The 13,351-nt window shown below is 37.9% G+C and overlaps 1 protein-coding gene across 3 annotated transcripts in view; it reads right to left on the bottom strand.

Annotated features, from left to right (window-relative positions):
* The window catches only part of SPTLC2 (serine palmitoyltransferase long chain base subunit 2), a 127,861-nt gene that overhangs the window by 2,488 nt on the left and 112,022 nt on the right, over positions 1–13,351 (bottom strand). For 2 of the 3 annotated variants that reach the window (XR_012133743.1, XR_005061721.2), the window contains one exon: positions 4,759–4,894. Coding sequence is in view for 1 of the 3 variants with exons in the window: in XM_037019836.2 (XP_036875731.1) it covers positions 2,540–2,669; positions 4,759–4,894 (266 nt within the window). In the remaining 2 variants the exon portion in view is untranslated. Of the gene's footprint in view, positions 1–2,539; positions 2,670–4,758; positions 4,895–13,351 lie in introns of those variants that run through there. The other variant, XM_037019836.2, reaches the window with a different exon arrangement.

Here is a 13,351-nt window from a genome sequence, read left to right as displayed (position 1 = left end):
AAAAAAACAGCTTTATTAAAATAATTTACATGCCACAAAATTCACCTTTCTGAAGTGTACAATTCAGTGCTTTTCAGTATATTCATAGAGTTCCACAATTTTCATCACTATCTAATTTTAAAGTAGTATTACCTCCAGAAAGAAACCCCGCACTCTCATCCTCACTCCTCCTCCCACCCAGGCCACGACAACCACCAGTTTATTACTTGACCCCGTGTATTTGCCTATTCTGGACATTTCATATAAATGTGGTCTTTTGTGCCTGGCTTCTTCTACTTAGCATGTTTTCAGGTTCATCCATGTTGTAGTGGGTCCAACTTCATTCTCTTGCATATGGTTATCCAATTTCCAGTACCATTTGTTGAAGAGATGATTCTTTCTCTATTAACTAGTCTTGGCTCCCTTGTTGAAAATCAACTGGTTGTGGATGCTTGGGTTTATCTGGACTCTTCTAATCTATTGGTCTGTATGTCTACCTTATGCTAGTACCCCACTGTCTTAATTATTGTAGCTTTGCAGTAAGTTTTGAAATTAGAAGTTTGAATCTTCTGACTTCAATTTTCTTTTTGAATACAGTTTTGCCTATCTGGGGCCCCTTACAGATCCATATGAATTTGAGGATCAGTTTTTCTATTTCTGCAAAAAATGGCCATTGGAATTTTTATAGGGATGGCACTGGTATAGACCATGCTGTACTTTCATCTTAATGATATTAAATCTTCCAACCCATGAATATGGGATGTCTTTCCATTTATTTAAGTCTTCTTTCCTTTTTTTTTTTTAAGCAGTATTTCATAGTTTTCAGTATGCAAGTCTTTCACCTCCTCAGTAAAATTTCTTCCTAGGCATTTTATTCTTTTGAATGCTACCATAAATGAAATTTATTAATTTCTTTTTCATTTGTTCATTGCTGGTGCACAGAAACACACTAATTTTTGTGTGTTGATGTGCAACTTTGCTGAATATACTCAGCTCTGGAAGGTCACGTGTGTGTCTATTTTATGGCATTTATATACACACACACACACACACATATATAAATCATGTCATGGGGCCCATTACTAAATGAAAATTCATTTGTATATCACATGCTCATGTTTAGTACCATAAAACATCCTAAGACAAAATGACTTCAACAAGCCTATGATGTAAAAAAAATGCACTTCATGCTTTCAAAAAGCTAAATGAAAGGCAAAGTCAAACAGTCCTGCCAGGGGACCTTAGGGAAAGGACTGGAACTTGCAACTGGCAAATGTATTTATTGGCAACACAAACCTACTTTAGGCATCCTGGTTGCATCCAAGTTCTTTCATAAATGTGTATGGTTCTCAGGAGTCAGAATTGTTGTTAGAAGATATACTACTAATGCCATTGCTTATAAGGACACAGTTTTAAAAAGGTATGTCAAAACTCCTAAACATCCATATAGAATCAAATAGAAGAAAATAGAGTAGAAGTGATATAACCAAATATCACTGGGTTAAAAAAACAATCAATGCAGAAATTTTAGATTTTTGAGAAATGTGAAAATCTACTGAAAAAATCTGAAAGGTGTAATAAAAGAAAAACAAAGTGAGCCCAAGACCGTCAGAATGTGATTAAGAATATGCTTATACTTGTAGAAATTTTCTTATATAGAATTAAGGAGAGATCAAAGTCTTCGGCTGTTCAGAAATATAAAATGTCAATTAAATTGTTATAATGAACTTTCAAAAACATACATTCACAATATTCTTCAAGATTCCTAGCTCTATGATGGAATAACTATTTCTATCAACTAATTTTATGCAAATACCATGTTCTAGAGCTCTATGAACTCCCAGAAAGCAGCCCTTATTTAAAGTCTGAAGTCTTGGATGTGAAATAGTAGCATATTAAAAGAATATCAAGAGATGAGAATATATTAAGAGACCATAATTCATTAAACTTAGTAATAACACCTGCCTCGCACTCTGGTAGGTCCTGGGAATATATAATGAGTGAACAGACATAGTCCCTATCCTCAAGATTTAATCTAGTGGAGTTGATGGCCACTGAATAATTATAGGTTAAAGAATTTACTAAGGAGGAATCTTAAGATTCCAAGAAACATCCAGGCAGAGGGTTTGAGAGTACCCCAAGGCAAGTTTCCTTTAAGTGGAGATGTGAAGAATGAGTTGAAGTCAGCCAGGCAAAGGGGAGAGAAGGCTCTAGAGAGAAAATTCTATAACAGAACAACATACAAGAAAGCTTAGAGTATAAACAGCTAGTGCAGAAAGAGAACTATACAGTTGTAGAGGCCATAATGAGGGAGAGTGTGGAATAGATGAAGCCAGAAAATTCCCCAGGCCCTGATCACACAGGGTTTGGTGACATTTGCTAACCATTTTACAATTTGTAAATAGCAGTGTTTTAAGCAGCATTGTGTACTCCCTCTTCTGTTTCACCAGTAAACACCTTAGTTGCACAAAGAACATCAGGATCAACAGATGATTAATTTCATCGATAGACAGACCTTAATGTAAGGTGTATTTATATCAAGATGAAAGTATCTACTTACAGTATCAAGTATTTCTTTGGTATGAGCTGCTGACAGGCAAAACCTGGCTCTGGACTCAATAATTGGAGTAGCAGGGAATCCCACCACAACTACACCGACATTCCGCTTCAGCATCTCCCGTCCAAAGGCTCTGCAAAGGGAAAACAAGGAAAAGAAACCAGGGAGAGTAATAAAGTACACAGTACAAACATGTTGGAGTCCTGAATGATTTAAACTCTTGAGTGATACAGGCATCGGGAGACTTCTAGCAGGCATTTCCTCTAACTTCTTTTAAAGTAAAATTGACAGACTTCTCTTATTCAGTCCTCAAGTGGTCTTCTCCCAAATGGTTTCCTTCATGAAGATGAAAAGAATAGAGTTGGCAGAGACCAATTTTTAAGAGGGCTTGTCTAAAGTAATTTGTAACTGTAGCCTTGAAGTATCCCTGACATGTTAACAGTGGTTCAGAGGCTTCAAAATAAACTTGAATTTATAACCTGGTCCTTGAGATGTTAGGCTTGGTAATTTGAAAATTCTTAAGATTAAGGATGCAGAGGACATGCTGTAACGTGGACATCATTCTGCTGGCAGAATGGCTGACTAGCATTAGCCCTCCATACCAGGTATTTCTCTGATCAACTTGGGTGGCAAGCTACCTTTGGAATTCAGGGTTTCCTCTGGTGTTTGTGAGGCTAGCTCATTCCCAGGCTTCAGCTGATTTCCCAGCTACACAATTCTTGCTTAAACCACCCCCACAACCCTGTGCCCATCCCCATGCCAAACTGGCAGCATGTGACCTTACTCCACATTTGTATCTTGTCTGAATAACATAATTCTAACTTTCATGTAAATCTTTTTTACTAAATTTTCTTTGTCTTTTTCTCTTGTTGACCTATTTTGTTCCTTTCTGATGTTTCCCTTAGCTGTGTAAAGCACTTGTTTGAGAATAAAAAAATCCCACAGGTTTTAGTTACATTAGTAACTAATTACATTGGCATCAGCCTTTCCCCACTCCCTCTAGTACCAGTAACATGTCTTCAATGTACTTCCTTTGTGTCAAGGATGACCGAGTGCAACCAGTACCTTCAGCACATGCTCCCAAACTGTCTAGTGCTTTATTCCAATTCTGCCTTGTCTTGTCTAAATCTCACTTAATTCTAATGTACACAGTTTCTTCCCTGTATAGAAGAGATCAGACACAGTCCTCTCTAAAGGAAGGTTTCTAGACTAAGTCAGTTCTCCAGACTCAATAACTCTCAATTTATTTATGATATGTCTATTTAAAGAAGAATGGGGAAGAGCCTACACCTCTGCTCTGGTTCATTTCCACCATCGCCTATGAAGGTCATAATGCCAACTGCCCATACAACTTCCTATTGGAAACTGAACTCATTCCCTCACTGAGCATCTTTTCCCAATTTCCCAAATATTTGCAAATAATTATTTGTTTGCTTCATATTTGCTTTTTAAATGTCACTGGTTTGGTTATACCTCTGGACTTCTCAAATACATTGAAAGCTATTCCAGGGCAAAGCTTTCCATTATTTAAGCCTGGTGTAATCTGCACAGCTGTAACCATGCAACAACTTTGGCCTTATCGCTCAGTACTCCCCGGGGCACTGCACTTCAGTGCCACTCCTTCTCTGCTATTCCTCCATCAGCCAAGCATGCTCCTGTGTTATGTACCGCCTTTGCACAGAAATGTCTTTCTCCACGAGGCTAACTCTTAGCTCCTTAAAGCTCAGGTGTCATCTCCTCTTCCCAGTGAAGCTCATCCTGGCCATCCCATTTAATACTGTTATCTGCCCATTCACAGGGCCATCCTCCCATATCCTGCTCTATTTTTTTCCCTCCCATATCCTGCTCTATTTTTTTCCCATAGGACCTAACATCTTCTAACATATTACATAATTTACTTATTTATTACATTTGTCTGGCTCTTGTCCCACTAAACAATAAATTCCACAAGGACAAGGGTTTTTATTTTTGTGTCTTGTACATTGACCTATGTCAACCCCTTAGAGTGCATTAAACCCAATGTTTGTTTAAGGGAAGACTAACAAATTAATGTGTTTTACAAACTGGAATCCACTATTGAACCTATGGCATAACTAGCAAATGAAGGCTAAATAAGGAGGCCAAAACAGTTTTCCCTAACAAAATAAATAAACCTGAGTCTCACATCATGGAAACTCTGAAGTCTAAGGAGAGACCAGTCTATAATCTACAACAAAATGTACCCAATTTTGGCTGGCATGTAGAGCATCAAAGGCACCACTGGAGAATCTTCATTTCCATAGATGATGAAGCCCATTTCTTTCAGGCGTCTCCTGAAATATCTGGTGTTTTCAGCTAACTGCTGTATACACTCTTTGCCTGAAAAATCACAGGGAGGGAAACAAAATACTACTAAAAAAAGGAGCGGAAAAAAAGACAGCAGTCTCCTTTACCTACATTCTATCAGTCAGTCCCATACTTTGTTTCTTTCCAACACAAAATATTTTTGCAGAGCAAACTGTATGTAATATAAACAAACATATCTTGCTTTGTATTTTCATACTTCGTGCAGACAGAAAATTTTATAATATACAAAATAAAGTTTAAATGACTAATATTTCCATGGCACATTAGCATCCTCACCTTCATAAATACTACCTCATTTAACACTCTACCTCCCTTTAGAGTAGGTAGGACATTTATTATTATCTTCATCTTATCTATTAGGAGACTCTCACAAAGTCATACAGTAACACACAGCACGGCTGAGACTAGAATCTAGGTCTCTCAACTTCAATATTCATCCCAACTAACTGTGCTGCAAATTTTACACATAAAACTAGAGCAATCTAAAAATTTAGAGCCCCCAATTTTCCTGAGTTGATTTTATGTTACCATTTCCCTAACATTTCTACCAGACAGCAACAGCATATCCATCATGACATGAAATCTTATTTTTGATCCTACTTTGTTCATCTTCTCTAAACATAAACGGATTAAAACATACATTTCTCTAACTGCTGACTAAATACGTGTGCTGACTTTGACATTATGGCAGGTCAATCTATGAACAGATGTCCAAACAATTGTGCTGTTATAGAGAACAAGCCATAAATTCAAAAGACCAGCTTACAAAGGGCTAAGAACTGTTTTATATCCTTCAGAACTACAGACACCCACAATGAAGAAAGGTTACAGTCATTTCTCACATCTATTAGAAAGCCAGCAGTTTCATATTTCAAAAAATATAATCATCAAACTCTTCAAAAGATAAGTTAATCAGAAATTGCTATAAATAACCCAAAAGTAATATTCTGTAAATAATTTCAAGGCAACAGAGAATAACACTTAAGCTTGGATTAGTTTAGTTGTGAATACTGAAGAACATCACTTAATTTATGACATACATCTTACATATAACAAAACAGACATCACAGTGTTATATTTAAGTACACTGAGAATTAATGAGCCACATACCCTAATTTTTCCCTAGAAATACCAATATACATTTGCATTCAGAAGAGACTTCCACTTCCAGCCATGATAGAGTACCAGGGGCTGAGTTCACCTCCCTGTGGTGAACAACAGAAAACTGTGCAAAGTATATAAAACAATGGCTTTCAGACACTGGGCCACAGGTAGTGCAGGACTGTGCTGCGGGAAAGAAGAGAAACAAGAAAAGAGCCTTTGGATTGCCCCTGTACTGCCCAGAGGCAGGTCCCAGCCTGCTCTCCAGGGAGGGGGATCCTAGTCTTGTCAGGTGAGGACACTAGAGATTGGAGTTGTGGAGGATAAGGTGGCTAGAATCAGTTAGGCAGTGTACAGGGGAGGAGGGTGATGCAAAGAGAGTTTTGGGGATCTACAGAAGGGTCGCCCTGATCCTTTGGCAGAGTGCTGACTTGTACACATGAGGATTCTCAGGGGTTGGGGAAAGACCCACCCACAGAAAGCAGCAGACTGAACATACCCCAGTGCTCATACAGAGTTAGGAATAGTTTGTATTTTCACCCACCTAAATGGAAAGTCCTCAGAACCCCACTAGTAGGGGAACTACATTAGCTCTAAAGGAAATGTTGCTCTGGACCTACCCTAACAAATTTTAATAAGAGCAAATCAAAAGGATCCAATTGAATCCCAGAACAAAGTCCAACATTATCTAAAAGAATGAATACATGACACAGCCCCCTGTAATATAAAATTCACAACATCTGACATATAACAAAAAATTCAAAGAAATAGGAAAATATAACTTACCCACCAGGAGAAAAGTCAATCAATCAAAACAGACCAGAAGTAACAGAGTATTAGCAGACAAGAACACAAAAATCTGTTACAAACATGTTCCATATATTCAGAAAGGGAAAGGAGACACGATAAAAAGAGAAAGGAAATATATAAAAAGGAAGAAACAACTGACACATGTAACTATGCTGATGAATCTCAAAAGCATTGTTCAATGAGATAAGGCAGACACAAAAGACCAAACATTATTGGAATTCATTCAGAGGAAAGTCTAAAAAAGGTATGATTAAAGTGACAGAAAACGGTAGTGGTTGCCAAGGGTAGAGAGAGGGCTGACAGCAAAGGGGTGGGGTATATGGGAACTTTCTGGGGGTGACAATATTCTACTCCTCAACTGTGGTATGGTTACATGGCTATACATATTTGTCAAAATATATGGAATTATACTTAAAATTGGTGAAATTTATTATATGTATATGATCTCACTAAAGATGGTTTTTAAAAATCGAGCCACACATTAGCATATTAGTATACATTAGTTTTTCCTGTACCCACTTTATTATTTTGCAACTTGCTACCTTTTTCTTATCACAAACCAACTAAATTCTGTTAAAATGTTTTTTTTCTCATTCCAAAGATACCAAGAAAAATTATCAAGGAAAAGAAAAAACGGTAGGAGATTTAGAGCTTAACTTTTCCACTCTATCATTCTACGAAAGTTTTCCTTAACGAAAGGAAATCTCAGTCTCACCATTCATTGTCCTTTGTTCCCTGACAAGAGTCCCAGAGGAAAATACATCTAGAACAACACTCATATACGCCACCTGGATACCAGGAATAGGCACTGAAAACCCCAATTTACATATCATTACATATCTTCAGAAAGATATACCACATTTGTTTATACATTCATGTGTTAATGGCAACAGAGTTGAGATTATCAACCTTCATTATGCCAGCCATAAAGTTAAAAAAAAAAAAAGCTAAACAGAAAATCTCCTGACATATTTAGGCATCCCAGTCACACTCAAATAAGGAAAGAATTATTACAATTAACAATTAACAGCTTGATTTCACTTGATCCTAACTGCTTTAGATTGATATGGTAAAAGAATGAACTATTTACACTTCCCACATAAAGAAACAGGCCCACAGATGTTAAATTACATTCATGAAGGGCTTTCATTCAGTAGGAGACAGATCAAGGTTTTCTCTCAGTGCTTCTTTTCCTAAGACCAACAAATTGTTTTTCCAACATTTAACCCTTTTTTGGGTAACAGTATCTGTATCTTATTTTTAAAACAGCACCTACTGAGAAAAAGAGAGTCAACACAAATCAACATAATCAGAAATGAGAATGGAAAAATCACGACAGACTCCACAGAAATACAAAGAATTATTAAAGACTACTATGAAAACCTATATGCCAACAAGCTGGAAAACCTAGAAGAAATGGACAACTTCCTAGAAAAATACAACCTCCCAAGACTGACCAAGGAAGAAACACAAAAGTTAAACAAACCAATTACAAGCAAAGAAATTGAAACAGTAATCAAAAAACTACCCAAGAACAAAACCCCGGGGCCGGACGGATTTACCTTGGAATTTTATCAGACACACAGAGAAGACATAATACCCATTCTCCTTAAAGTGTTCCACAAAATAGAAGAAGAGGGAATACTCCCAAACTCATTCTATGAAGCCAACATCACCCTAATACCAAAACCAGGAAAAGACCCCACCAAAAAAGAAAATTACAGACCAATATCCCTGATGAATGTAGATGCAAAAATACTCAATAAAATATTAGCAAACAGAATTCAACAGTATATCAAAAGGATCATACACCATGACCAAGTGGGGTTCATCCCAGGGATGCAAGGATGGTACAACATTCGAAAATCCATCAACATCATCCACCACATCAACAAAAAGAAAGACAAAAACCACATGATCATCTCCATAGATGCTGAAAAAGCATTTGACAAAATTCAACATCCATTCATGATAAAAACTCTCAGCAAAATGGGAATAGAGGGCAAGTACCTCAACATAATAAAGGCCATATATGATAAACCCACAGCCAGCATTATACTGAACAGCGAGAAGCTGAAAGCATTTCCACTGAGATCGGGAACCAGACAGGGATGCCCACTCTCCCCACTGTTATTTAACATAGTACTGGAGGTCCTAGCCACGGCAATCAGACAAAACAAAGAAATACAAGGAATCCAGATTGGTAAAGAAGAAGTTAAACTGTCACTATTTGCAGATGATATGATACTGTACATAAAAAACCCTAAAGACTCCACTCCAAAACTACTAGAACTGATATCGGAATACAGCAAAGTTGCAGGATACAAAATCAACACACAGAAATCTGTAGCTTTCCTATACACTAACAACGAATCAATAGAAAGAGAAATCAGGAAAACAATTCCATTCACCATTGCATCAAAAAGAATAAAATACCTAGGAATAAACCTAACCAAGGAAGTGAAAGACTTATACTCTGAAAACTACAAGTCACTCTTAAGAGAAATTAAAGGGGACACTAATAAATGGAAACTCATCCCATGCTCATGGCTAGGAAGAATTAATATCGTCAAAATGGCCATCCTGCCGAAAGCAATATACAAATTTGATGCAATCCCTCTCAAATTACCAGCAACATTCTTCAATGAATTGGAACAAATAATTCAAAAATTCATATGGAAACACCAAAGACCCCGAATAGCCAAAGCAATCCTGAAAAAGAAGAATAAAGTAGGGGGGATCTCACTCCCCAACTTCAAGCTCTACTACAAAGCCATAGTAATCAAGACAATTTGGTACTGGCACAAGAACAGAGCCACAGACCAGTGGAACAGATTAGAGACCCCAGAAATTAACCCAAACATATATGGTCAATTAATATTTGATAAAGGAGCCATGGACATACAATGGCAAAATGACAGTCTCTTCAACAGATGGTGCTGGCAAAACTGGACAGCTACATGTAGGAGAATGAAACTGGACCATTGTCTAACCCCATATACAAAGGTAAACTCAAAATGGATCAAAGACCTGAATGTAAGTCACGAAACCATTAAACTCTTGGAAAAAAACATAGGCAAAAACCTCTTAGATATAAACATGAGTGATCTCTTCTTGAACATATCTCCCCGGGCAAGGAAAACAACAGCAAAAATGAGCAAGTGGGACTACATTAAGCTGAAAAGCTTCTGTACAGCGAAAGACACCATCAATAGAACAAAAAGGAACCCTACAGTATGGGAGAATATATTTGAAAATGACAGATCTGATAAAGGCTTGACGTCCAGAATATATAAAGAGCTCACACGCCTCAACAAACAAAAAACAAATAACCCAATTAAAAAATGGGCAGAGGAACTGAACAGACAGTTCTCCAAAAAAGAAATACAGATGGCCAAGAGACACATGAAAAGATGCTCCACATCGCTAATTATCAGAGAAATGCAAATTAAAACTACAATGAGGTATCACCTCACACCAGTAAGGATAGCTGCCATCCAAAAGACAAACAACAACAAATGTTGGCGAGGCTGTGGAGAAAGGGGAACCCTCCTACACTGCTGGTGGGAATGTAAATTAGTTCAACCATTGTGGAAAGCAGTATGGAGGTGCATCAAAATGCTCAAAACAGACCTACCATTTGACCCAGGAATTCCACTCCTAGGAATTTACCCTAAGAACGCAGCAATCAAGTTTGAGAAAGACAGATGCACTCCTATGTTTATCGCAGCACTATTTACAATAGCCAAGAATTGGAAGCAACCTAAATGTCCATCTGTAGATGAATGGATAAAGAAGATGTGGTACATATACACAATGGAATACTACTCAGCCATAAGAAGTGGAAAAATCCAACCATTTGCAGCAACATGGATGGAGTTGGAGAGTATTATGCTCAGTGAAATAAGCCAAGCGGAGAAAGAGAAATACCAAATGATTTCACTCATCTGAGGAGTATAGGAACAAAGGAAAAACTGAAGGAACAAAACAGCAGCAGAATTACAGAACCCAAAAATGGACTAACAGGTACCAAAGGGAAAGGAACTGGGGAGGATGGGTGGGCAGGGAGGGATAAGGGGGGGGAAGAAGAAGGGGGGTATTAAGATTAGCATGCATGGGGGGGAGGGAGAAAGGGGAGGGTGGGCTGCACAACACAGAGAGGACAAGTAGTGACTCTACAACATTTTGCTAAGCTGATGGACAGTAACCGTAATGTGGTTGTTAGGGGGGACCTGATATAGGGGAGAGCATAGTAAACATAGTATTCTTCAGGTAAGTGTAGATTAAAAATTTAAAAAAAAAAAGAAAGAAAGAAAGAAAAGGGGGATTACTCCTTAACAGGATAAAACTATTGGTAAATCAAAGATCAACGCATGCTTTAAATATCCTTAATGTTGATCACTTAAAGGGTGTCAGATGATCAGCTATGGAGGTACTCTTTTCTGATAATATTCCTTTCTCTTAATTAAAAAAAAAAAAAAAAAAAAAAAAGCAGTTACTGTGTGCTGACCTCCAATGAGTTCTGCACAGTGGTATAGAGGGCATGTCAAAGTGTGGGCAAAGGGTCTGTTTGTTTCTACGCAGAAGATCAAGGCCTAGCTTGGAGACCCAGAAAATGAACTAAGATACGATATGAGGAGGAGCTTCCGGCATCAGCACTCTCTGGAGGACTCGTGCCGGGGGATGATCATCAAAAAGCCTCCACAGGGATCTGGACGATGCTGCGGTTGTGGCTGCATCCAGCCCACCGTCTCCTGGACTTGCCATAAGAAGGAGGAGGGAGATGTCTAGGCTGGCATATGCATACAGTGAGACAACGAATTTGACTGGATCTGTACTGTTGGAACTCAACCAGGAGTTGGGAGGGGTGCAAGTTGTAGCACCCCAAAATCTCATGACTATAGACTATCTATGGTTAAAAGAACATATGGGATGTGAACAGATCCCAGAAATGGGCTGCTTTAATTTGTCTGATGGTTCAAGTACAGTTGGAAAATATCCATCATATCATAGATAAATTTTCACAAATGCCTAGGGTGCCTAAATGGTTTTCTTGGCTTCACTGGAGATGGCTGGTAATTATAGATTTGCTTTGTTTATGTCACCGTATTCCTATTATGTTAATATGTGTGTGCAAATTAGTTAGTAGTTTAAAACCTATACATACTTAAGGTACTATACAAGAAGATATGTCAAAGAAATAATCAATCCTCCCAAGTTTCCTTCATATGCTACATCTATAGCTTTTCTTCTTCCTTCCTAATTACAGACCTTAAATAGAATTCGTGCCTCATATCGAATTTACCGAGTATCATAATTCCTCCAGGTGGTAAAGATACCTCGAGACAAGTGCTGGGCATAGAAGCCACAGGGCATAAATCTGCAAAGAAGTAAAAAGCTAACCTTTGCAAACAATATGGCTTCTCTCTCACTTACCAACTTTACATTTCCCTGTATGGCCCCGGAAGATGACTGGTTAGCCAGAGACGGGTAAGATTCCTCAAGGGAGGAACAACCTAAGACAGGCACAGTCGCAGGGGGGCCATCAGGTGAGAATTTGGGGATCAACAGAGGTGAGGCTCAGAACCTCACCCCCCCTGCTTTGAGAGAAATCTTCTGCATCCGTGGATGTCTTGCTGCCCTTGTCTAGCCTGGATTAATACTTAGTCCATAGGCACACACCTGATCATCTGATCATCTATATTTGCCTTCTTACAGCACTAAACTATGTTTTCTACCTTTATCTTGCATCTACCTACCACTTCAGCATTTTATTAAAAATAAAAATAATAATAATAATAGGAGAAATGTGGGATCAACATATAAATCAAGTACAAAAATCAAATGAATATTCATATTTGACCTGATGGTTTATAGGTCATATTGCATGATCAAAACCGAAAGTTTCTGTGATGAATGCCCTTGTACTGTTCACCATGTAAGAATTTATTCACTCTGTAAGAATTCGTTCACCATGTAAGAACTTGTTCGTTATGCTTCAGAAGATTGGAGACTGACGAGAATTAGGCTTGAGATGGATTAATGATTGTACATTGAGCATTGACCCCCCTATACTGAATTTTATTGTTGTTAACAACCATTTGATCAATAAATATGAGAGATACCCTCTCAAAAAAAAATAAAATAAAAAAAATAAAAAAAATAAAAAAAATAAAAAAAAAAAAAAACAGCACCTACTGGCAATGAATGGGGTAGGGATGACTGGGTAAAGGAGCCTAAGAAGACATAGGGCGACTACGAGACAAGTAAAAAGTAGTTCTTCCAATAAACTCATCTTGAATAGCAAATACAATTACCACTGGTGAGCAGAGGAATAATGCCTGAGTGGAAGAGTCAGACTAGCACTAAAGAAAGGCATCAACTTCAGTAAAATGGCAGTTACAGTGAGTCCCAGAAATGCACTGGTCTGTGTGTCCAACAAAGCTAGTAGACTGAACCATGAAACTGTAAGTTATTTGACTGATTTTGGCCTAAAAAAGGAAATTTCTTGTGGTTTGACTTAATAATCTCAAAGACACTAACAGAAAAAGCAGCCAA

The sequence above is a fragment of the Manis javanica genome, chromosome 8, assembly GCF_040802235.1.
Source record: "Manis javanica isolate MJ-LG chromosome 8, MJ_LKY, whole genome shotgun sequence".
Lineage (NCBI taxonomy): Eukaryota > Metazoa > Chordata > Mammalia > Pholidota > Manidae > Manis > Manis javanica.
This window is presented reverse-complemented; position numbering and strand designations above follow the sequence as displayed.